Source organism: Scardinius erythrophthalmus (assembly GCF_964197995.2).
Source record: "Scardinius erythrophthalmus genome assembly, chromosome: 9".
Classification (NCBI taxonomy): domain Eukaryota; kingdom Metazoa; phylum Chordata; class Actinopteri; order Cypriniformes; family Leuciscidae; genus Scardinius; species Scardinius erythrophthalmus.
This window is the reverse complement of record NC_138229.1, coordinates 9,300,000-9,325,917: the sequence shown is the minus strand read 5'-3', so window position 1 is coordinate 9,325,917 and position 25,918 is coordinate 9,300,000. Positions and strand designations below refer to the sequence as shown.

At 38.8% G+C, this 25,918-nt stretch overlaps 4 protein-coding genes across 4 annotated transcripts; all 4 read left to right on the top strand.

Annotated features, from left to right (window-relative positions):
* The first annotated feature begins 189 nt into the window (after positions 1 to 189).
* pask (PAS domain containing serine/threonine kinase) lies at positions 190 to 16,086 on the top strand. The gene is made up of 20 exons (XM_081373586.1): positions 190 to 449; positions 586 to 776; positions 2,182 to 2,399; positions 2,564 to 2,731; positions 3,356 to 3,490; positions 4,108 to 4,242; positions 4,728 to 4,908; positions 5,280 to 5,464; positions 6,421 to 6,532; positions 6,623 to 6,724; positions 6,933 to 7,107; positions 7,901 to 8,847; positions 11,072 to 11,247; positions 11,322 to 11,477; positions 11,713 to 11,838; positions 13,400 to 13,534; positions 13,683 to 13,882; positions 14,742 to 14,875; positions 14,982 to 15,125; positions 15,256 to 16,086. The coding sequence occupies exons 2-20, from the start codon at positions 596 to 598 to the stop codon at positions 15,432 to 15,434; spliced, it is 3,789 nt and encodes a 1,262-aa protein (XP_081229712.1). The 5' UTR covers positions 190 to 449; positions 586 to 595; the 3' UTR covers positions 15,435 to 16,086.
* A 39-nt stretch (positions 16,087 to 16,125) lies between these two features.
* On the top strand, positions 16,126 to 21,039 carry mterf4 (mitochondrial transcription termination factor 4). The gene is made up of 4 exons (XM_081373483.1): positions 16,126 to 16,190; positions 16,940 to 17,318; positions 18,588 to 18,772; positions 18,967 to 21,039. Exons 1-4 carry the CDS (start codon positions 16,164 to 16,166, stop codon positions 19,372 to 19,374), a joined length of 999 nt encoding a protein of 332 aa, XP_081229609.1. The 5' UTR covers positions 16,126 to 16,163; the 3' UTR covers positions 19,375 to 21,039.
* LOC308695359 (putative G-protein coupled receptor 148) lies at positions 19,826 to 22,196 on the top strand (the record flags this gene model as incomplete). Its single annotated transcript, XM_081373482.1, has 2 exons — positions 19,826 to 19,906; positions 21,136 to 22,196. Exons 1-2 carry the CDS (start codon positions 19,894 to 19,896, stop codon positions 22,194 to 22,196), a joined length of 1,074 nt encoding a protein of 357 aa, XP_081229608.1. The 5' UTR covers positions 19,826 to 19,893.
* A 1,604-nt stretch (positions 22,197 to 23,800) lies between these two features.
* Positions 23,801 to 24,913, top strand: LOC308696713 (putative G-protein coupled receptor 148; the record flags this gene model as incomplete). The annotated part of the gene is made up of 1 exon (XM_081375605.1): positions 23,801 to 24,913. One exon carries the CDS (start codon positions 23,801 to 23,803, stop codon positions 24,911 to 24,913), a length of 1,113 nt encoding a protein of 370 aa, XP_081231731.1.
* Between the last annotated feature and the right edge of the window lie 1,005 nt (positions 24,914 to 25,918).

Genomic DNA, 25,918 nt, shown 5'->3' with positions numbered 1-25,918 from the left:
GGGTAGAAAAACTAGGGCATAACTGAACGGAGAAAAAACTAGGTCACGAGGCATTAGAAAATGCTGAACAACATAAACATTACCGTTTGGTCTCCATAGAAGCCACGTCCCTCCCTCAATGCATTGATGCAACAAGCTCCTCCCACTGATGTTTTCTATTGGATAAACTCCCTGTCAGTTTCAAAATGCGCTTTTTTCATTTGCTCTCCCTCGTCTTCCGTCACCTTATTTCGATTTCATACGCGCCAAACATTCTAGGCCGCGATATACTTCACTCAAACAAACACTTCGAAACTACACTATTTATGGCCATTTGAGAACTTTATTTCTAAGCAAGTGTCTGTTTTGTTATTTATTATTCAATTAAGTCGTCTAAAAGGAAAGAAGGAAAAATCCCTCTCTGTCTCCAAGGCTGCAGGCTGTAAACTGAAAGCACAGCAGTGCCGTGGGTGAGTCGCGCTCCCTACAATCATGATTTATTCGTTTATTATGCGATATATGTGATTTAAAGCTTTCTCGCTCGTCTCGAAAACAATAAGGTCGTTGGTTAGAATCGTATTTTTGACTGTCCACATTCATTTGAAGCTCATCGGGGATGTTGATGCACGGCCGGAGGAGCAGCCCGAGGGGCGACAGTGTTTGTGTTTCTTCTGCTGCTGATGATGATGATGATGAAGATGGCAGTATCAGCAGTATGATGAAGAGTGACTCCTTCTGCATGAACCAGTCCTTCCCTTCCGCACGCAACTGCACTCTCACCCGCATGGACTCATCAGGTGGGCCACGCAGCTTCCACACCTGTGCCACAATGTGTGGACTTATAAATATAAAATAATAACAATACACTTGATCAAAATCACAACAATACAGTATACAGAAGACAAAAAAGTGTTACCACAAGGAAGATCTTTTAAAAGTTGTTGCAAAATGTTTATTCAGTAGAAAATATGATTATTCAGTTTCAGGGTGGTTGCTAAAGGGATTCTCTTCTAAAATAGTTTGCTCTGATGATTGGCTTACTTTTGTTCACCCTCATATTGTTCCAAAACTGTAAGCCTTTTTTCAGTAGAACAGAAAAAGTTGTTAGTCAGAATGACAGCCTTAGTCAACATTCACTCTCACTGCGTTGAAAAAAATACACTACTGGGCAAAAGTTTGGATTGGTAAGATTTTCTTTGTTTTTAAAGAAGTATCTTATATGGAAGCTTGTTTCTGCCATGTAAAAAAACTGTTTAAAAGACAATTGTGACTTTATCTCACAATTCAGACTTTTTTGCTCACAATTGCTAATTTATATCTCGCAATTCTGATGTTTTTCTCACAAATCTGAGAAATAAAATCCTTTTTTTCCCTTAGAATTGGACCTTATAACTTGCAATTGCGACTTTATATCGAGCAATTCAGAATTGCAAAATGTAAGCTTGCAATTGCAAGGAAAAAAGTCAGAATAGTGAGAATTTCGCAATTTCAAGTTAAAAGGTCCAATTCTAAGAAAAAAAAGACTGATTTTATTTCTCAGATTTGTGAAATATAAACGAACAATTGTGAGAAAAAAGTCAGAATTGTGAGATAAAACATCACAATTACCTGTTTTATTTTTTATTCTGTGGCAGAAACAAGCTTCCATACTCACCCAGGCTGCATTTATTTGATATAAAATAGAGTATTTTTTTTTTATTGCAATTTAAAATGGCTATTTTCTTTTTCATGTATTTGTAATGTATTCCTGTGATGGCAAAGCTGAATTTTCAGCATCATTACTCCAGCCTTCAATATGACGTGACCCTTCAGAAATCATTCTAGTATGCTGATTTGGTGCTCAAGAAACATTTATTATTATCAATAGAGAGTTAATAAGAATAGCATTTTTGGAAATAGAAATCTTTTGTGACATTATAAATGTCATTACTCTCACTTTTTTAATGCTTTTTTAACTCTCACAAATTAATGCATCCTTGTTGAATAAAAGTATTAAGTAAAAAAAAAAAAAAAACATACTAACCCCAAACTATAGAATGGTTGTGTGTGTAATTAAAGTGAATGGTGACTGAAGCTGTCATTCTGCCGAACATCTCTCTTTGTGTTCCAGTTCCACTGAAGAGGAAATTTAAATGAGTTTGGAAAGTTGAGTAAATAATGGAGGAATATTCATTTTTACCTGACTTGTTTCTTTTCCAAAAGGTGATTCTCATGTTGGTTCATCAGTGGCGATGAGGAATCTTCAGATTTCTGATCTGCATTGCTTCCAACCTGTGCCTCCGTCATCAAATCAAGGGTCTCCTGTGTTGGAGAACTCTCTGCTCAGACAGCTCATCTGTATCGCTCCAGAGAAGAGAGGCACAGCTCTCACCATCAACCCTAATAAAGCTGTCCTGTCCATTAACTCCACCACATCACAGGTATCAGACGGTTGTGCCCCTCAAAGCCCCTTTTCTGATTAAACAAAGGCCTACACTACATTATATTGGTAATGGGGATACTTCGCCTGATCTTTTAGCTGCACTATTATTCATAAAATTATGAATGATTTCAATTATTTCTTTCTCTCTCTCTCTTTTGCAAGGTTTTGGATGCAAATGAACATGCTTCTAAGCTGTTTGATTGCGCATACAGTGATTTGATTGGCCGGAAGCTGACCTCTCTACTAAGAGCCAATCAGACGCTAGTGGAAGTCCTGAAGGAGGAGACACTGGATTCTGATGGGAACCTAGTTGCTATTTCTGCAAAAGTGGTATAAAACACTACATTTAATTAAACAACAATTCACTTAGCTATCGCCCAACTTATTTGAGTCATGAATATGTAATTTCTTCCTTGCTGTACGTTTTGTTTTTAGCTGCTTTTCCATCGTCGAGCCAAACGGTTCCAGTTGTATTTCCACTTGAGCCTGGTATGGTACAACCTGTTTACAAACCATCCTCGGCCTGGAATTCTCAGTGCTGGAAGAATGCGTGTAGTGTCGTCACCATTCAGGATTGTTCACTTGCCTGCTGCCTGGCTACCAGTTTCTCTGTAGCTGGCTATATGCGCTATTTGAGCAGCGTAAACACAAATTAATTATAAAATTAAAAGCATTTTTACATCTAGTTTCTATTTACATCATATATCGTCTGTAAACTTTCGCGTTAGCAAGGCAACGACTGATAATTTATTTCATTCCAAAAAGCTGTTATCAGTCCCACAGTGGAAAATAAAGCCATATCCATACCGACTGGACTGTATCCGCATGGAATGGAGTGATTAAGCAAAGAGAACGTTTTGCCCCGACGGTGGAAAAGTGTCTTTTGGCTCTGATCTCTGCTTTCATGTGCTGGATGTGAGCGTCACGCACGGCTCTGGCTCATTCTCTCCACAGGTGACTGCAGTGAGTTTGACAGGAGCCGAGTTCCCTGTGTCTGTGTGGCTTCAGATAACGGAGGAGCAGCAGATCTTAGAGCTCCTGCTGGAGCGAGTGGAGAGAATCACGGCACACGTGACTTTCACTCAAAATGTGAGATTCATTCCCTTGTGAACTGAAAGGTTTAATTAAGTTAAGCATGATGTTGATCATTAGTGTTATTTTCAAAAGAGTTTAATTGAAGCACACACTACCGTTCAAATGTTTTGGGGTCAGTAAGATATTTAAATAAATTAGCACTTTAATTCAGCAAGGATGCATAAATTGATCAAAAGTGACTTACACCATGTCGACACCAGAAACAAGCGATTAACTAAAGCTAATAGAAGCCATTATAATCAGCAATGCCGTCAACACTGAATGCGGTAAACGGTGAACTGATGTCCCGTTCTGTTTCTGATGTAGCACGACTGTTTTCAATATTGTTTATAATAAATGTTTGTTGAGCAGCAAATTAGCATATTAGAATGATTTCTGAAGGATCATGTGACATTAAAGCCTGGAAATAATGATGCTGAAAATTCAGCTTTGCCATCACAATATATTTCTCTATATTTTTTTTATCAAATAAATGCAGCCTTTTGTCATCTTAAGAGATTTCTATAAAAAAATTCTTACCGACCCAAAACTTTTGGGGTAGTGTAGTGTGCCATTGAAGAAAATTGTATTGTAAAGCTGAAAAGTTCCAGCTCCTCCTCCTGTTTCCTCAGGGTGGAGTCCTCAGTTGTGACGCCACTTTTGCCCATCTCTATGGTTACCACGCTGCTGAGGAGATGACTGGACTTTCAATCATGTCTCTTATGCCATCTTTACAGATTCCTTTCCACTGCAGGACAACTCCCAAGGTCATGATCATAAAAAAATGAAATAAAAACTCTAGGGAAACGGTTGTCATTTTTGCAATTTTGTTTAATCATGCTAGTGACAACAAAAATAACTTTATGATTGGTTCTGTCAAACCAGCATTGTGCAACAGTGTTATATTTGTATTATTTATATACTATTATAGTTTTTTATAAATTTATAGTTTTTTTTGTTCTCATTGAATTTAAATTTTTAGTAATATTGTGCTTTTGTCATTTTTATTTATTTATCTTTAGTTATTACTATTTATGTTTTATCTATTTAGTTTTTGTTTGTTTGTTTTTTAGTAATTGTAGTGCTTCAACTTATTTCAATTTCTAATTTGCGTTTAGTTTAGGTTTTTTTGCCTCTAATATTTATATAAATAATTTATATATATATACAAGTGTTTTTAATCATTTTCATTTAGTTAAATTTTTAATAACAATCCTATTGTGCACCTTTGTTTCTTTGCTCTTTATCTCAGGTGTTGCGTATGCAGAGATTGTTTGTGAAAGCCAGGTCTGGTTTGGTGGTTCCAGCATGTGTCCGCCTGCAGGCCGCTGTGTCCTGTGGAAGATCACCGCTCCAGATGAATGGATCAGCACATCCAGAACCTTCTGATGGTTCACTCCTAAGCTCTCAATGGCCCAACCAAACTCCTTCAGGTCAGTCCTCTCTCGTTCACTGCAGTGCATGTAGAGTTTTAGAACTGTTAGTTTTATTGTTGTGCTGCTTCAACAGACTGAAGTCACGAACACAGTCTATCTTAAGTGTGTGTTGTCTTGTACTCTGTGAACTGTGAATCAGATTTCTCTATATGTGGGGATTTATTTATAACCCAAGGTTGCTAGTTATAGTGCATTTCCAATATTTGGTCTGACATTAAAAAAATCTATACTGTTGTTTCTTGTTGGTGTTTGTCCAATCAAATTAAGAATGTTGCTGATAAATGTAATCAGACCTAATATATTTCAATTACATTTCAAATTGCTATTGATTTTCAGTATGATCAACACAGTGCACTCTTGTCCTGCAGGTGGTAAATCGTGTACGGGTGGTGTCCTGTCCCCCAGCGCCAGTGTGCTGTACTCTGGGTCAGTGAGTGTGTTTGCTCCCAGTAGCTGTCTCCTGACGCTCCTGCCCAACGGCACCATTCACAGTCTCAACAACCCCTTCAGCTCTCTGCTGTTCGGATACAACAGCAGTCAGCTGCTTGGAAAGGTAGAGATGCTATGAAACATTCCCTGTGTTGCTGGGATTTACTTTTTAGGGTCTGTAGAACCCTTTTAATAAAGATATGCTTAAAGGGATGGTTCACCCAAAAGTGAAAATCGTCATCACTTACTCACCCTCAGGTTGTTCCAAACTTGTATGAGTTTCTTTCTTCTGCTGAACACAAAATAAGTTATTTTAAAGAATGTCGGTAACCAGACATGTGACTGTAGCCATTGCCTTCCATAGTATTCATAGAAGGCAATGGCTATCGTGTCCTGTCTGGTTACCAACTAGTCCTAGGTTTTTCGCCTGATCGAAACCAAACCAGTGCAGAAATATTCTCTGGAGTCTGAATATCAATAATTGTCAAAACAATTTTTTTTAATTGATTCATGGTCGCTAAGGGGGGCCAAAACGTTTGAAGTGGGCAGGGCCACTTTTACAAAAATGGCTATAACTTGAGAACAAAACTAGATTTTTTTTCACCAACTCGGTGGGCATGTTCGACTCATGGCTCTAGAGGTCTATAAGAATTTTTAAAGATATCAGTTAATAAGTTTTACAGCTCTGTAATCACATGGTGTTTCACACATCCACACAATATGCATATCATTTGATAGATCTCCTCACACTGAACAACTTTGCCTCAAGAACCACTGCTGTCAATCAAATCGTTCATTAAATATTCGCCATTATGTAAAAGTACAATTCTCTGGACACTCCAGATCAATAATTATCAAAACATTTTGAACGTTACCCTTTGGGCATGAAGAAATTACCCTGTAATTTAGATAATGGGTATGGCCAAAAGCACTATAGGACTATAACTGTCCTTTATAAAGGTAATGCCCTCGGAGGAAATAACACAAATATGCAAATTTAAATGTCAAAGCTGATCCAACCTGTAAGTGATGTGTTGAAGCTAGTTTACATACTAACAGCACGTTTTTCCACCTGTGTAGAACGTCACATACCTGATACCAGCATTTTATGAGCGAGTTTGTGCTGCGGAAAGAATCGACCAGCCTGCATCTCATCCACGAGACGCATCAATCCTCTATGACAGCCACATAGGTAAAGAGACATGATGTGCTGTAAGGACACACACTTTAGCTTGTGATGCTGTTCTAAAATCCCCTCTCATCCTGTTTGCCTACATCTCAGACCCCTGTAGATGTTCTGCTAGTGCTAACTGTCCCCCTAGTGATGTTCTAACCCTCACTACTGACATGCTCTCAACTAAGGACGACCAACAGGAGACGTGTAGTAAGTTCTTAATTTTATTGCTCAATACACACTTAAATTATATTGCTGTCCCTTAAATTATTTGTTTTTTTATTTTATTTTACTTTTAAAAAAAAATTCCTGTACTGATTTGAATGAGAGATTTTTTGCTGTAACTTCAATGTTGAATAAATGATTGCTGTTTTCATTATGTATTAACCAGTGTTTTGTCTCTGGATGATATGTGCAGATCCAAACACAGTGCTTGCTGGTGACAGTGTAATGGTGCATCTAGCCATGCGTAGGAGAGCGGGTCTTGGGAAAGGAAAGAGAATCTTTACTGGGACCATTGCTAAACTGGAGAAGGAGAGCAATGTCCCATCAACCATGACCTCACCTGCTGTCACCTCCACACCACTGAATGGGTTAGATACTCCACTAAATCCTCCCATTTAGTTTTTGTTAATGTGCACAGTTTAATAGTAAATTTCTCAAAGCCTGTCAGAAACATGTCCAGGTCATTTTATTCTTGGGAAAAAAAAGTACTAATAGTAAAAGTACTAAAGGAAATAAAACCCATTATTATTATATTACATTTTTGCAGATTGACATGGCAGCATTTGTTGCTCGTCATTTTTTGCGATTTTAAATAAAAATAAATTGAAATGTTATTTTTCTATTATATGTAGTGTACCATTATTGTCTTAATTATGAAAATTTTACTTTGTAGAATTTTTTTATTTTATTATTGGCTTTCAAAAATAAGCTTCTTTTTGAAGAATCAATTAGATTTTGTGATGAAATATGAACTGGACGTGTCTTTCTGTGATTCCCACTTAAACCTAAAAATATGTATCATCTTTCTGTTCATGTCAAAAAATAAGCACTCTTTAGACCTTATTCACAGCAGCGCCATCTTCGATTCGCCATCTTTTGCATTGTTCTGCTGATTTGAAACACTGCAAAAATATCTTTCCAAGAAATATCAGTAGACAAAAAATTCCAGACGGCATGAGCTGTGGAAAATTATAAGTGATCTAGGTCAGGAGCTTTTTATAGCGGATGCCATTGAAAACACAGCAAGTCTATCCCGGCTTACAGCCTCGCTTTCATACCTGTCATGGTGCTGCTCTGAATAAGCTCTATAGATCATAAAAGAAGACAATAGATGACTAGTGCAGATTTCCATGATTTGACATCGTTCTCTGTTTATCTCAGGATGGATGACACTACAGAGCTTTGTGAGCAGATTGTGGATGTGACCACTCAAGAGTCTGAGTCTGACTCTGCCAACTCTACCACCGCCCTGCTACAGACCTTTGCTCTGGTGGAGTCCCTGGAGGTCCACAGGACCTGCCCTTCTGCTATGGTTTCCGCTCAATGTGGCCCATTTGGGCGGCTCTTCACTGGACGAGATTCTACCAAGGCAGGCCAAAACTCAGATCGTAAAGAAGCTCCAGTAAAGTCCCGTGACTCTGTACCACATTCTGAACCTCACACACAGGCCTGCCGGTGTTCAGAGCAGGCCCAGCTTCAGGACTCCAGTTTTGAGGTGATTTCCCTGGGCAGTGGGTCGTCATCTGGGTTCTGTGAGCGGCTTGTGGGCGGTTCTGGTCCGGAAAAGATAGATGAGTCTCAGCAGGGATGTCAGCTAGTGGAATCTGGCAGCACCTTTCTGGATTTGAACTCCAACGGAGATGTCATTATTCATGCCATGTCAGAGATGAACCTGAACGACAGCATTGAGATCCCAAACGCACCTGTAGATCTTAACCATTCACTTGCGTCATGTGACACTGCTGAGCTCCTGCGTACTCCTTCACCCTTCATTGTAGAGTCAGACACTGAAGCAGAAGCTCAAGTCTGCTCTGAGCAAGAAGCAACACAAGGAACTGCCCCATCACCGAAAGAAAGGCAAGCAAGCCCTCAGCAAAAGACTCTAGAGCAACTGCCAACAAATCATCTAACTAAAGTTCTGGGACAGTGGAATTCCTTTTCGGAACATGCCGTTGGCCGAGCTCTGGATCTCCGGAGAGGGAGGGGTGGAATGCTGTTGCCAGGCGACAATCCTGCCACCTCCACTCCTAAGAAAGTCAAGGTGAACTCTTCCATTCCAGAGGGCAGGATTCATGTGACGTGCTACAACAGAGACGGAACGCCAATCGGTATGTCAACCTCTACCTCATCTGTGTTAATTATACTAGGGACACACAGTGACCATATTGTGTAGGACTTTATATAAGTTTTTTTTTTTTTTTTTTTTTTTTTACTTGCCATTAGTCTGATTAGGCCAATATTAGAAGCAGATAATATCAGTTGCGCTGCATTGAGTGGCAAAACATTTTTCTGTAATGACTGCTAAACTGTCCATAGCATTATACCAGTGCTACTTTCATGGTTAGTATCACTCTGTCTGTGGTCTTTTTTCACACTGTAATTTTGAATGGCTAATTAGTGCCATCTTGCAAATTGAAATGCTTAGTGTTTTTTTTTTTTCTTCTCAATACTATTTTTATGACCAAAGATGACCAATTGTGGTGATTTCTGTGGTTGTGGTTCCTAAACGGTGGTCCTACGTCATACAGTGAGAGAGGTTCAAAGATGGCCGTTGTCACCTTCTTGCGACCAAAGAAAGCCTGCAATCGTTTTCTGAGTGTCAGAAATTTAGCATGATCATGATTCATCTCAGTGTGTTTGCTGCTACAACCTAGGTCTACTGACTAATAATTTATTGCTTAATGGAACAATAAAAATGCAACAAGAAATGCCGTATTTATCAACACTACATGGCGCTAAAATTTAAAACCACTTACCGCAAGCTCAATTTACAAGATTGCAGGGGCGTAGCTAGGGGGTGGCCAGTGCCACCCCCGATTGAAGCTTGGCCACCCCTGTTGCATTTTGACAGCTTTAATGGCTGACTTTTCTCCGTTCAAAGAACTATGACACTGGCACAAAGCAACAGCAATGTTCACACTCCAGTTTAACTAAATTGTCACTTCACCTATTAGTATGGAAACAAAAACAAGCCCACAGATGCCTATAATAAGTAGTGGACATGGTAATGATGCAAATTCTTGTTTGGTGAAGCAGCTTTACGAACATAAAAAACAGCAGAGTGAGACGCAAGCGCAACGGTTCCTCAAGCTCATGTTTACATAGGAAAATTAGCCCAATGGAATGGAAAAAAAACTTTAAGGTTTAGCCAACAAAATTAACAAATATTACACATGGTTATACGCCGCTCTCACACACACAGCATTATGCCTGTATTAGCTTGTATTATTCACATATCCTGTGATAGCCCAAAGAAATGCGCACCCATTTGCATTTGTTCATATAAATGAACACGCTTTTGCATTTTTTATAATGTTTTTAAAAAAAAGTTTAAACATTATTTTGCGGTGTTTATTAACAAATATAAGCCGTTTAATCGGTTATAGGCTTACTCAAGGAGCTCTACCGGTGATCGATCGCGTTTGTGTCCGAAACTCCTTGTCTATGGCTAATGGAAGAGAATTTATATCAGGCAAAAATGCACAATGATCCAGTGTTTAACCAGTGCTGTTTTTGAGATGCAGTCACATGAAATCCGTTTTATGTATTCCATTCCACATCCATTTTAAGGTAGCCTATTACACGTTAAGTGATTTTCTCTAGATTTGAAGCTTTTTTTTTTTTGGCACCCCAATAAAATCACTGGGTCTTAACTGGCAACCCCTGGAAAAAAGTTCTGGCTACGTTCCTGCAAGATTGGCATGCCAAGTAGGCCTCTTTTCCCTAGCCATGACCGCATCCAAATTCTCCTCTTTGCTTCCTCCTCTTTTTTTCAGCGCACATAAAAACCACAATTGCCAAAGTGCGATTTCATCTTGCTCTATTTGTTTACCACTAGCATATGCTGATGATGTTTTATTCCTCTATACTAACTTGGCTCGTAGCCTACGATTCAAGAGGTGTCATCATCGTACAGTCTACATACATGTCATACCAAAGTTTATTAGATCCGCATCATACAGTGTGATTTGTAATGATCTTATATGATTGCCAAAATCACAGTCTGTATCAGGTAAACCACAAGTGAGATAATAAAATGATATAAACTCCAATCAACATTTCTTATCCATTTATTTATTTGGCAAGTAGTCGTGTAATAAGCAGGATATTGTAGTCATTATCGCAAAATAAAGCCCTTCGGGGTGAACCTTGCCTGGGCTTATTCTGTGATAATGACTGTACGTTATCTCTTACTGTACTTCATTTTTCCATTTCACACTGTGTACTCTTTCTGTATGCCATGTTTCAAAAGCACCATCCATCTTTTCTACAGTACATTTATGATAACTGATAAAGTGGTCATTTTCAGCATCTCTTTCTCACCCCGTGTAGAGGTGCAGTGTGATGTGCGATGGGTGTCCCTGTCCAGCGGCAGCTCTCTGGTCTGTCTATGGCTGAGTGGGAGTCATCTCTTGCTCCACCACCAGGAGGCGCTACAGAGCACAATGTCTCCCACAGTGAGGACAGGAGCCCCAGAACAGGAGGCCTTTGCCTGCAGCCTTGCTGAGGTGATCTGCATCTTAATCTAGAAGACAGACTTTAAAAAGCTCATTTCTTTATCAACTGTTTTTTTCTCGTTTAGGCAATTCGGTCAGATCCTTTGCATTCTTCTGTGGACCTGGAGCAGTCCGGAGCAATCGAGGGTTATTTTGAGGAAAACTACCGCCCACTGCGCTCTATTGGAAAGGGAGCCTTCGGCTTTGTCTGGCTCGCTTCAAGACGGATATGTGGACAGGAAGTCAGTGACACTCTTTCTGCGCTCACTGCTGTCCATGCACTCATATTTATCCGGTTGAGAGATAATAACCTGATAATGTTGACGTCAGTTGTTCAAACCTTAGACAGGGATCTTAAAAGAGGATGTTTACACACTGAGTCATTGTCATTGCTGTAGGGTCCATTCAATCTTTTATGGACAATTATATGAGCTGCTGAAGAGATGTTGAATTTATTATCTCTCACTTCAATTTCAGGTGGTTGTGAAATTCATTAGGAAAAGTGCAGTGGTGAGTGAATGCTGGGTGGATGATCCTGATCTGGGCCGGATCAGTCAGGAAGTGGCCATACTGGTTCGTTTGCAACATCCCAATATTGTGAAGGTACACTCAGAGAACGGTTTGACTATATTTTAAATATTTAGAATATTTTTTTGCCAAAATAAAATGATCAAACAGCTCCTTTGGCCATTTAAAGTTTCATGAAACCCCCCTGTTTTAGCCTGATCATTCACACCTCAGATTTGAGAAGAACTCCAAAAATTGAGCATTTTAACAAACATTAAAATACAGACCTGCAGCACACTCATTATTAAAATATGTATATAAAATAATATAACAATATTATTAAAAAACAAGCAACAGAGTTGGGGGAGTAAATTTTTGGTCTACATTATTATCAGAATAATCCATCATGTCATCGGGTTCACGATCAGACGTACCACTGTATCAGTGTCCTTATCTGCACACATATAGACGATTTCATTTGAAGAAGACATGATGAGATATGTGCGCATAAACTGTGCTGGTTTGGAGCAGGAGAGCATGAGAAATATCTTGTTCTGGTCCGGATATGAACTGTCATCTGCATTGCCAGTTTTGCAGCGTTCCACATAGAAACTTCTCTCATCCGCGCTCTGCATGCTGTTACAAAGTAAATATTGTTAGTCATATTTTCCGTGTATTGGTAGTCAAACTCTAGTTCTGATATCATCATGGGGAAAATGCAAACAACACTACTAATTCTATCCAAACACAAAGCTAAACAGGCAGAGGTGAACGACCGGCACCAAACCGGTCTTTTCACATTTGAATTCTCCGCTGTAATGCAATCTCATGCATAATACAGGGATTAAATGAGTCTATTCTCATGAGTAAATACAGAGAAAATAAACAGAGCAATTCCAAGAGGGTCCTCACACCATCGGTGCTCGGGCCCTAATGATGACGTAAAATCATACTCTCCAGCCACGGCAGCCAATCACCACTCCGAAATAATGAATATACCTCACCTTTTCGTGATGTTGGTTCAACTTTGCATTTTTAAACCAGAAGAACAAAATGGCACACAAAAAAAAAAAAAAACCATTTCCATTAATAAAAAACACAATGAGAGCTATTGTTGTTTTCATTGATGTGCAACCTGTACATATGTTAACATCTCAAAAAATGAGTTTGGACCCTTTAAGTTTCCTAAACGCCACAGCAGACTAGTTTCGTGCTCACTTTTTGCATTACAACTTTATTTTCTTATGCAAATTAATTCTTTCGACCTGTCCAATTCAGAACACATGCTTTATTTATCTATGTAAATTCTAACCAAAACAATTTAATTTATAATATGTATAATGTATCGGTGCATACAATTGTATGAATAAATCTTCCTTGGTTTCATTGTGATGAAACATTGTGCCTTTATTTGAAAATACATTTTTACTGTACTTCTCATTTGTGCAAAAAAAAAGTCATTAAAGAATTTTTTTTTTCTGCAGAGATGCATTAAACTGATCAAAAGTGATGGTATATAATGACATTTATAAGTTACAAAATATTTCTATTTCACATAAATGAACATTCAATTCATCAAAGAATCCTGAGAAAATGCTATCGTTATTATAGCATGTTCTCTGTGGTTGATGTTTAGTGTATTACATTTTTTCTGCAGGTACTGGAGGTGTTTGAGAATGAGGGATTCTTCCAAATGGTCATGCAGAAACATGGGGACGGATTAGACCTGTTTGAGTTTATTGACATGCAGCCTAGACTGGACGAGCCTCTTGCCAGCTACATCTTCAGACAGGTGAGAAACAGACTATGAGAACTTTAGCACAGAGTAGATGTGTTGGTAGCCAGTAGTCCTGTTATATTCTGATGTGAGCCCTGGAGTAAAGTTTTATTGAATATTTCTTTCACTTTTACCTGATATTTCTGTATGTGTCTGTATGCAGTTGGTAGATGCAGTGAGTTACCTGCGGGGCAAAAGAGTGCTTCACAGGGACATAAAGGATGAAAATATCATCATAAACTCCAACTTTCATATCCGGCTGATCGACTTTGGCTCAGCTGCCCTGCTGGAACCCGGAAAACTTTTCTATGTCTTCTGTGGCACTCTGGAGTACTGCTCACCAGAGGTGCTTCAGGGAAACCCGTACGTACCGAAACATCACACAGCCCGTCTCAGTTCCATCTGTGTCTTAGCCTGATAAGGACAGAATAGTGGATAGGATCAGGTGGTTAAGAAGGGTAACATGGGTTATGTATTCGTGTCTATAAAAAGAGCCACACATTAACTTAACAGGATGATATCACTACGACCCCCCTAAAGTCAACATTAAATAAAAATTGATCCTATTTACTTTTAATACTGTTATTGTGCATGATTCATCAAAGCAAGTCTTTATTAATTTTCCCTCAATAAAAATGTAGTAACTTACTTGAAATATATTGAAATGGGTTTGAATATTCTGCTTAACTTGGAAATATGCAACATCTCAATTAAAATAAGGTTGTGAAATTAAATTTTAAGTTGATTTTAAGCCTATGTAGGTGAATGTCACACAATTATAGTGCTATAATGACTTTAACAAATAAAATTGGCACCTTAAAGTCAGAAGTTGCGATTAGTCTTTTCCTTATTGTAATGTATATCCAGGTGAAATGGCTTCTGGAACAGGAGTAAATGTAGGTCGGGACTTGATTTTGTCCATCAGTAATTGATTGGATGGTTGTGGTTTGCTATTGCTGTGATCTCAAGATGAAGGGGAAGTTATTTTACTTAAAGATTATGAGATCAAATGTGAACGGATCAATGATTTATCGTAAATTCTGCAATATTAAATTTAAAAAAAAAATGTTATGTGACTTTAAGTGATAACTTTTAAAATGAGAATACAATCTTGCATAAATGTGTGTGTCCACTCATCTGTGCTTGCATTTAAAGGTGAAATATGAGACCGCAAGTTCCATATTTTATTGTGATTTTTTTTTTTTTTTTTTTATGTATTTAGATACGAGGGTCCAGAGCTGGAGATGTGGTCTCTCGGAGTGCTCTTATACACCTTACTGTTCAGTGAAAACCCATTTTGCAGTGTGGAAGAAACCCTGCAGGCCCGGCTCAACCCTCCATGCGAGATTTCTACAGGTTTGAAGATCTGCTTCATCACAGAAATAAGGATCGACTATAGACATGTGACTAATTCTGCAAATTGTGGCTTTATTACTGTACAACCTGTTTGTTCTTGTTTTAGAGTTGTATGCACTGTTGGCTGGTCTTTTGCACCCAGTGGTTGATCAGAGACTGAATCTAGAGGAGCTCTTGGAGTCACAGTGGATACAGCAACCCATAAATCTAGCAGAGTACTCGTGGGGAGAGGTCTTTCCCTCCAGCAACGGTATTGGTTTTAGTTTATTTGTATATTGTGGCCTTTTATGCTACCAAAAAGATAATATTCAGCTCAGTCAAACATATTTGACTTTAAATCCAATGCTGCCGGTTTCTTACGATACACGATTTTATCTCAGAATCCACAGAGCATGTGGACTCCAACTCGTCATGTGTGCATCGAGAGGACATCCTCTGCCTGGACCCCGAAAACAACTTGGAAGACACTCCTTTAGAAGATGAGGAGGAGGATGAGGAGCAGAGGAGAACTATGGCGGCGCTGCAGTCCGAGCTGCTGAAATACCTCACCGACGAGTGAGGAACTGTTGTGAAAGAAACACTAATGCGTTCTGGCCAACTAATTATGACATTACATCTAATGTCACCATGAACACTAATGCACAATCTCTGCAGAACTCTCCGTCCACCTGCTGCTGTCCTTCTTGATGATACCAGTCCGTCCAAAGAGCAAAAGCAAAGTGTGACTGGGAATGGAAGCAATCTGTGTTGCTAAGAAACAGTTTTATCTCTGTGTTTGGTGAAGGAATAGGAGTGTATTTATCAAACGTGTTGTGTATTTCACCTTTCACAGAGGTTTAAAACATGGTATTCTGAGATGTAGAAAGTTCTTGTTGTTTGTTGTAATGGTGTTGAGCACAAGGATTGTTCTATTAAAACATGGCACATGCGCTAGACCTGGATGTGGGTTACCTAAGCTTTAAGATTTTTGTTATTAGGCCTTCAGAGTTTTTAAAATATTTTTAGGTTGATTTTTAACCTTTTAAATAATGAATATATTAATTAATTTTAAAATTGCAATATTTATCTTGTGAATAAATTATTGGCATTTCAGTTTGCTTTGGCTGTCTGTTGTTACTGGTATTTCAAATTGCTCACAGGCTTTGTAAAGCCTCTATTAAAATGTTATTGTCACGGGAATTTCTTCAATAAAAATGATTGCAGTTTATAATGTCTTCTGTTGAAATATCCGGAACTTTTGAGCGCTGGCTGTTGTTGCAGCGCGGGTGTATTTTGAAGCGGCACAGATATGGGTACGCATGTTTGCAGAAAACAGGTGAGGCCGAAATGTTAAAAGATATTTTACACATTATCATGGAATTAGACTCTCGACTTAATGTTTAACAGCTGCTAAGAAACTGTCGCGATGCACCCAACTATAACTTTGTATCAAGCAGATTCCGTGATGAATCTGATTATAAAAATGGTTTAATAGCGTATTTAATATTATAACAGTTTATGTGATTGCTAGAAAATCTGCATATCCTAACACAACGTTAAAACTAAAAATAGTTTTGCAAGAAACGTCTGCCTCGATGATTAGAAGTGCAAGGTCACAATCATTCAATCATACATCTAAAACGTCTCATTGTTTTAGCTAAATCTGATTCAAAATAATGTATAGCCCCTCAACAGTTACAGCATCTCAACATACACACATAAGGGAGACTGGGGCTAAAAGTAAAGTTAATCCTGAGAAAAGCTGATAGATTGTTTCAAATATATTTATCCCTGGTTTCAGACCAGGCTTAAGCCTAGTCTCAGACTAAAGTGCATGTTTGAGCCGTTTTAACTGAAAGCAATTTGCACTATATCTTAAAATATGTTGGTGCCATTGTTTTGTCTCAAGATGCACACCAGTAATGTTTTTTTCTGTCTAAGGCATGTTTATAAAAGTGTCCTAATTTAAAAAAGGTCAAATCCTGGCTTATTCTAAGCCCTGTCTGTGAAACCAGGCGTCAGATTTATTGTCCAAACACTATTTACTGAATTGAACAGCATTTGCTTCCTCTCTCTGTGTCTCAGATGGTGCAGTGGATGTGGAGATGGCGTGTTTGTCCTGTGGCTGCGAGCAGAGGTCATATGCCGTTCTGCACCACACAAGAGCCCCATCACGTGAACCCATCTCGCACCGGTCAGGTCACCCACAGTCCTGTGACCCAGCTCACTCTGTCCTCTTTGCTTGAGATGGGCTTCTCGGAAACCCAAGCCGAGGAGATGCATGATGGTGCAACGAAGAGCCGTGGGAAACACGTTCCGTCTGTTCTGACAGCACTGTTGCTCCTGGGATTAAATCCCTCCAGTATCCTGAAAATAATGAAAAAGTGTCCAGAGGTATATTCACTTAAAGGTGCAGACTTACAGCAGCGCATCAATCATCTGAGGAAGATGGGATTGTTAGAAGGTGATGCATCTTTTCTGGTTGGAAATTACACTTCCGTTCAAAAGTTTGGGGTCAGTAAGATATATTTTTTTTTAGATTAATACTTTTGTTCAGCATGCATGCATTATATTGATAAATACTGACAGTAAAGACATTTGAAGTTACTTTTTTATTTCAAATAAATGCTGTTCTTTTGAACTTCCGAAGTCAGTTTCCACAAAAATATTGAACAACGCAACTGTTTTCATCATTGATAATAGTAAGAAATGTTTTTTGTGCACCAAGTCAGCATATTAGAATGATTTCTGAAGGATCATGTGACATTGAAGACTGGAGTAATGATGCTGAAAATTCAGCTTTTCCATCACAGGATTAAATTATATTGTAAACATGTTAACATTTAAAACAAATAAATACTTTAATAATATTTAGCATTACTGTTTTATTGTATTGTTGATCAAATAAAGGCAGCCGGTGAGCATAAGAGACTTCTTATTAAAACATTTTATTAAAATTCTACTGACCCCAAACTTTAGAACGGTGGTGTAAATGAGTGAAATGTGAAACATTATTTGGAAAATGTTTACTTTGTATCAAGTAATATTAAAATAAAAGATAAACTTAAATTAATTAATTCAACTATGATATATTTGTGTTGAACAGTTTATGATACATATTGTTCCAAAGCATTTTAAACCTTAAACCTATGTACATTGCAAGTAAAGAGAGAAGGTAAAAAATGCTCAAAATTAAACGTTAATTTCTAATTCTAATAATGCTAAATCTTTTTTTTTTTTTTTTGTGAGATTATTTTAGGCATTTTTTACCTTTATTGAGATAGGACAGTTTAGAGCTGGTAAAATCCGTAAAACCCCAAGTGGACCTCTAGGTTGAAAAATCGTCAATGCAAGTGAATGTGAGAAAATAATTATTTTCTGGTCCCGTTTGAATTTTGCCATGAATGTGAACATATGTTGTCTGTGAATTTTTTATATAATTTTTCGTGTGAAGAATGCTACAATTTAGCGGGTAGAAGTTTACCAGCTCTATTTACAATCAACAGTAAGCGAGGGGGGCGGGATCTGGAAAGGTCCACGAGCCAGGACTCAAACTAAAGTCGCCCGCATGTCAGAGCGCTGCCCACAAGGCTGTTGTCTCCGACTATTCTTTTTTTTTTTCTTTTTTTTTCTCATTGTTAAAATACAAAAAAAAAAAGTTCTCTATAGACTACTTCATAGACCCCAGTTTGAAAGCCAGTCAAGTTGAAATCTGTCTGAAATCTGTCCACAGGCAGTCTTCAGAGGATGATCAGTCACTACCCCAAGATCATGGTCCTGCCTATCAAGAGGGTAAACATGGTGTCCCGATTGCTCAGAGAAAAATGTCTCTTCACCGGCCAACAGGTCACAGACATCCTCAGAGACTCACCCGAGGTTTTAGAGGAGGATTTGGTCCAGCTGGAGTACAAATTTCAGGTACGACAGGTATCTGTAAGTTTAAACCGTTCTTCACTAAAAGTTTGATTTTAGGGTAAACTCTCCTTGTAAATGGTTTTCTTGTGACTGTTGTGTGAGCCATTGCGGCTCATTGAAGTTGGCATTCGCAGGGCAGTGTTTGTTTTACAGTAGTTGCAAACTGACTCACAGCTTGTTTCCCCCCCGCCCCGCAGTATGCGTATTTCCGTATGGGTGTGCGGCAGGCAGAGATGTTGAAGGCGAAGGTGTTCAGGATGTCTCTGTCTGAGCTGCGGTGTCGTCACTGTTTTCTGGAGCGGAGGGGACTGTACCAGACGCCAGACAAGAAGGGCCAAACGCTCATCGTCAACCCCCCGCTCAACGACGTCCTCTGCGTCTCAGAGGAAACCTACCTGACGCAGGTCGCCATGGCAACTGTAGAGGAGTTCCATGTTTTCCGCAAACTGATGGCGAGAGAGCAGGAGGAAGAAGGGAGGGAGGACGAGTACAGCAGTGATGAGGACGAGGAGTTAGGGGAGGATAAAGAAGATGATGATGATGATGACGGACAGCACAGGAGGAAGCATCACTGGAACACTGGTTACAAGAAGGACAGGAAATGAGGCATTTTGTATTAAAAAAAAAATTCAAAATGAATAAACTTTTTCATTCAGCAAAATTCACCAATGTTTTTTTCTTTGTGAGTGATACATGATGGTATCAGTTTTGCATAAAACAAACAAACAATGCAAACTACTAGCATCATTTGTTTATGGGCTGGTGGTCATGCCAACATTTTTGTATATTATTTGTTTGTTTAACCTTCCATCTCATTTATTGCTTTATAAGCTTTTAGCTCCGGATATGAGGCACATAGTAGTGTCGAGGGACATTGAGGTAATAACGGTGTTAGTGTTAGTTTATCTGAACGGCCTGTCATGGGGAGGGTCAGCACAATTTACACCAAATGCTGAGTAACCATAGAGAGCTTAAAGAGTGTTAGTGCTGGCGATGGTTTACGGATCTGTGCGCATCAGTGGAACGCCTGCTCTCTGATAACAAGGACAGAGTCGGGAGATATTGATCTGGGGCGACATTAGTCTAATGGAGGTCTGGATGGAAGCAGAAGTTACTGCACGTGGATGAGTGGAACAGGTACGCAAGTCATTTTAACAGTTAATCGATTGTTAGTCAATACAACCATATTTCATTCTTCCTCTGTGAAATGTTTGTCTGTGAAACGGGGCTGAAACTAACAGAAGTGTTTTTGTGGACCAGGAATAGTACCATGTCACAAACACACATTATTTGCATAGATTCGTTTTGCCCCGTAACTCATTTGAAAATGTTGGCATTTGGCATTGTGGCTGAGAATTTGAGATGAAACTGTAATTAAGTTTATAAGGCTCATTCAGTTTCACTCAAAAGTAGATTTTTATATATTTCATACTGTTATCGATATTAACCCTTTCATTTGTGTCTTAATGTTTTCATGAAAATATGGACATTTTCTGCATTTCTTTCTCTTTTTTAAAAAAATGCAGTATTATCAGGAATATGTAAGAAAAACGAATGAACTTGTTCTAAGTAGAGGTATATTGTTTGGACTATTTGTTTTTATTCTCTTCGTCGTTCGGGTCCATTTACTAGAGACTGGAATGAGATGCTTAGAAATTCATAGAAATTACAATGATTTACAAAAAAAAAAAAAGACTTATGTTTGTCAAATTGTGTATTGGGAGAAGAAGTTAATCAATGCTTTATTTGATGTTTGATGGTTTTAATTTGTTTGATGATTTTAATTTTAGTTTTTATGATTAATGTATCATTTATCCTTATTTTTTGGAGAATAACCATTTAAAGGGATAGTTCACTCAAACCTGAAAATTCAGTCACATTTACTCACCGTCATGTTATTCCAAACCTTTAGGCATTTCTTTCTCCCATGGATATTTTAAAGAATGTAGGGACCTACACCATTTTGATGACCATTGACTTCCATTGTAATGTAAAAAAAAAAAAATCTAAGACATTTCTCAAAATAGCTTCTTTTATGTTCCACAGAAGAAAGAATTCATACAGGTTTGGGACAACATGAGGAGTAAAAGAGTTTTCATTCTTGGGTGATCTATCATTTTAATGTCCACCAGAAATTGGGACATACTGATAATTAGGAGGATGGACATTCTTATTCTATAGAGCTTTTGATTGGACAGTGTATTTGATTATCAGTGTATTTCTTGTCTTTACTTCTAAAAAAATAATAAACCTGAATTTGCTTTTGTTTGAAATTTGTTTTGAAGCCTTATCCTAAGTTTACAGGTCATACTGTGTGTACGGTAATGTACATATTTTTGTACTCATGTTTTTTCTGTTTTCTGTAGGTAGAGAATCTATATATGTGCTCCACCGTTCCAGTCTCAGCATACAGAGGAGCAATTGTTCTTCACTCCAACGCTTTCTCTCAGTAGTGCGTCATTGGACTTTAAATATGGCTCAATCTTTCGTCGTTAACATCTCTGTGGATTGGTACAGAATAATGGACACCAGACATATGGATCTGTTCCTCATCCCCACGGTTCTGCTAACCTCTGTGACAATGCTGGTCAACCCCGTTCTGTCCATCTGCATTCTGTGCTTTCCTTCGCTACGCCAAGAGACCCGCTACCTGCTCCTTGCAAACACGCTCTTCGCAGACATGCTGTTCCTCACCATAAACCTTGCGATGGTCTCCTGCAACTCTGTAGGCCTGCACATGCCCCACTCGCTGTGTGAGTTTATGATGGTGAGCATGGTAATGACGTACAGCTGCTCTGTGATCACGGTCACAATGATGGTTGTCGACACATATGTGGCTGTACGTTGGCCTTTACGTTACAAAGAGATTATCCCGCCATCTCGGGCCAAGAAGATAATCATGAGCATATGGGTGATGGCCGCAGTGTGTCCGGTCTCCTTGCTAGTGATGTTTGAGGTGGTGATGGGCAGGAACCAACCGAGCCGTCCAGTGTGTTTGATCCTGATTGCGTTGCACTCGCTGGAGAAAATGAAGGTTGGCGTTCATTTGTACTTCATCATTGCCATCAGCCTCTGCACTGTTCTCATTGTGTACTGTTACATACATCTCTACATCATCACCAAGACTTCTGGGATATGGCGTAGTCGCTATTCCCGGGCGCGTATGACGCTTTTAGCACACACTCTGTTGCTCATGATGTATTTTGTACCGGCGTTAGTCTTTGCAGTCGAGCTGGCTCTTTTAAAGCAGGAAATCGAGGATGATGTGGTGGGAGTGTTGATTGACTTGGTGAATATGTGCATACTGATGTTGTTGCCACGCTGTTGCACTCCTTACCTGTACATATTGCGCTATCGTGAGATTTACGAGACTGTCCAGCAGGTGTTGTGGAAGAAGAGACATCAAAGTCAGAGAAGTGCAGCCTAGAGGAGTGGACTTGAAGCTAGAGCAGAGCCAGCCTGCAAAATAACTGGATCTGGTTCCTCTGTTTTTGGAGGATTAATTTGCAGAAGAGTGAATTTAAATTACTAAACATTTAATATTTAGTATTAATATTCTATTAAAGCATTTTTACTGTTAACATGAAATAACATTACATTTATTTAAATTTATATTTTCATTTGTAAACTAAAGATTGAATGCTATATCCTGTTATTCATCATAACAAAACTATATCAAGTGCACCTGGGTGAATCTCACAAAGAAATGTCCAGGTCAGATTTTACACCAAAATAAAAAGGTTAAAAAAACAACTAATATTTCTATATGTAATTGTAATATCTATATTTTAATATTTAGCAATATGACATTTTCATGTCATTATATTTAAGCATTTCAATTTCCCAAATTCTCATCATCATCATCATGTGGAAACAAAACTCAGTATGTATGTAAGGGATAATGTATAGAGAGGCGGTCGTTATAGCGAATAACAAGCCCGACAGGCTGAACGAGACCCCAGACGCGAAGCGGAGGGGTCTTGAATCAGCCTGAAGGGGTTGTTATTCGCTATAACGACCGCCTCTCTGTAAATTATCCCGCTTATTACATGGCTACCTAAAAAATAAATAATTAATTTGACACAAATTATTGATTTAAAAAGGCGTTTATTGTTTTAAAAACGATTGTATTGCTTCCGCCAAAGAAAATAGTCCGTTCCGCGTCCATAGCAACGCGCTGTTTTGCATGGCAACGGTCTGTTATAGTTCGCAGCGGTCTGTTATCAAGAAATAACAGACCGCATTCTACATTGGAATTCAGCCAAGCCATGTAATAAATATATATGTATACTGAGTTTTGTATATTATATTATATTATGTGTGTGTGTGTGTGTGTGTGTGTGTGTGTGTGTGTGTGTGTGTGTGTGTGTGTGTGTGTGCAGGATAATCTTCATAATGACAATAAGATTCTTTTTTTTGCATGCCATTCTCTTATATGTAAAAAAAGATATGGAACAGGCTTAGATGTTTTCATGCAAAATATCCTTCTTTCTTTTTTTGTTTTATTTGTCCTCGTGACAATTTTTTTTGTGAGATTCTCCCAGTTAATGTACTGTATGTTGTTATTCATGACCACAATATTGATTCAAACTCTTGTAAGTACTGGTCGATAGTGCTGTTTTGTTCTCTTAAGATAAATAAATTTACATTACAGGATTTTTACACGATTGTGTCTTTCTCCAATTTCCTATATGCATTCAATGTTTAACCCGAGGCACTTAGTCCTCCAAGTTAAACAATCAATTAGTCCAAGAATAACAGTGTAAATGTTACGCAATAGTCCTGATTCTAGGAAGACATATCAATATGTATGCCTTGGTGCAAAATCCCAGTGTCATTCTGATCCTTTTAGCTGTGAAGTGATATTTACCCATTTCTCTATCTCCACGGAAACCATCTACAAGCCTGTCTGTGACAGATCTGTCCCCTAAATCACTTACCACAGTCTGCGAGAAGAGAGAAGGAGAGACACATTTACCTGTCTGTCGCTCTTTTTGCCTTTGGATTGGACGCACAAACACGTGCCAAGAGATGGAAACTCTGATGGAGGGAAAGTCTAAGCTTTTCTACCTAGCTGCGGAAGACCTTTTTTTATCTCTGCTTTGTTCATTTGGCAATTGGTACAACAAGTCTGGTCGAGCTGAGCTTCACAGACGTTCCTCGCATTTTTCCAACTCCTCTGAAAGCCCAGTGGAGATGTTTGCGCATGAGTGGCATGGATTCATCCCTCCCATCCACATGAAAGTGCTTGAGATGTGCCCCATTTTGGCCTTCCTGGCCATTCTGCTGACCACTCCGGTTCTTCTAATACGTATCCTGTCCCGCGTTGACCTGCGGCAGCAGACGCGCTTCCTCCTCCTGGCCAATCTTCTTTTCAGCGACCTGCTCTTTGTTTGCATGAATATTCTGAGTGCCTGCATCAACTTATCTGGTGTGTTGATGACAGAGTGGCCGTGTGCCGTGCTGCTCTTCCTATCCACGGTATTATACAGTTCTGGCGTACTAAGTATTACAGCAATGGTGCTGGACACCTGCTTTGCTGTGTTATCACCCCTTCGCTACCTGGCAGTGTGGCCCGTGTCGCGAACCTACGGAGCAGTTGCTGCCATCTGGGCCGTCTCAGTCTTTTTCCCTGCGGCAGCTGTTGGCATGTTTTTGTGGTACCATAGTACGGCCCCCTGCGCCCTCCACATCTGCTCCCTGCCTTTGCTGATGGTTTTGACTGTAAGCCACTTTCACCCACTCCATGTTTCCATGTTGCTGATAGTCACTAGTATCATTTTCATCCTCCTGCTGGTGTTGTCTGGTTACCTCATCCTCTACTTTTATACACGCAATTCGGGTGTGTGGAAGGGCCAAGCCTCGTCCCGTGCTAAAGGAACATTTCTGATCCATTATCTCCACCTGTTCCTGGCTTTCTGTCCCATGCTGGTCTTGATGATCGAGCTGATGCTTTGCTACAAAAGTGAGGCTCTGGACCTCAGAGCAAGCCTGTGGATATCCATGGTGGTGTGTAACGTCTTACTCATCCTGCCCAAAGCCTTAGCTCCGTACCTGTACGGGCTTCGCTATAGAGAGCTGTGCGGCGTGCTGTTCCAGTTCTTTCGGCTGAATAGGCCAAGAACTATCACACCTGTGCTATAAAGATGCTTATTTGAACCTGTGAAAAAGACCTTTGAAAGGGTGTTGCTGAGCTTTTAATCAAATCAGTTAAAACCTTACATTTGATAGCTCTAATGATGCTCAACTGTGGTTTTGTTCACAAGAGGAAAGTAATAATATGAAATGCCTGAGAATAATAAGTGTGAATATTCAAAAAGTTGTAGTTTATTTTGGTGTTATTTTGTTGGCCTAATTACTTAAGGTATTTACACAATGTATTTTGTTACTAAAACTTTTTATTTCTAGACTATCAATAAAAAAAACTACTAAGTCATTTCCCAGACTTCATATGCTTTGTTCAGAGTCTTGCACATATACATCAGATTTGGCCTAATTCATATAAGTATAGACTATGATCTCGCCTGTCGTATAAACCCCATCATAAATTACCCATCAAAATTACTTTTAAAATCGCTAATATTATTTCATTTTTGATAACAGCTGTGGCTGAATCCAAGTTGCTATATTTTTTGCATTGACTTTTGTAGCCTAATAGTTCGACTGAAAGGCTGTGTACAATTGGTAAATTTTATAAGGGCGACTAACCGAGCACCTGTAGCTTATGTTAAAATGGTTATTATACGTCTGGGTTATTTGAAAGGTTACTGAAAATGAATAAATAACACTTACCAGAGAAGTTTAAGTGCTAAAACATTGTTCTCTCTCTCTTGTGTTCGACTGATACACTATTAACTTTACAAATGTCACTGCTGCTGCAAAATTCGATTCATATATTAAGGTTCTAATAGAAATGAATCCAAGAATACATATTAATCCCTATTATTGTGATAAGTATAATACATTTTTGTGCTGTGGGACAGCGTTATCCAACCTATGTCAGAAAATAATGCGCGCGAAACACCACCACAATAAATAATACAACCACAAGATGGCGGTATTGATACAGTTTTTGTTTTTAAAAGATGATTTTTTTTCTTGTAGTTATGCTGGCGAGTTTTTGTCTAGTAAAATAATTACACTAAATAA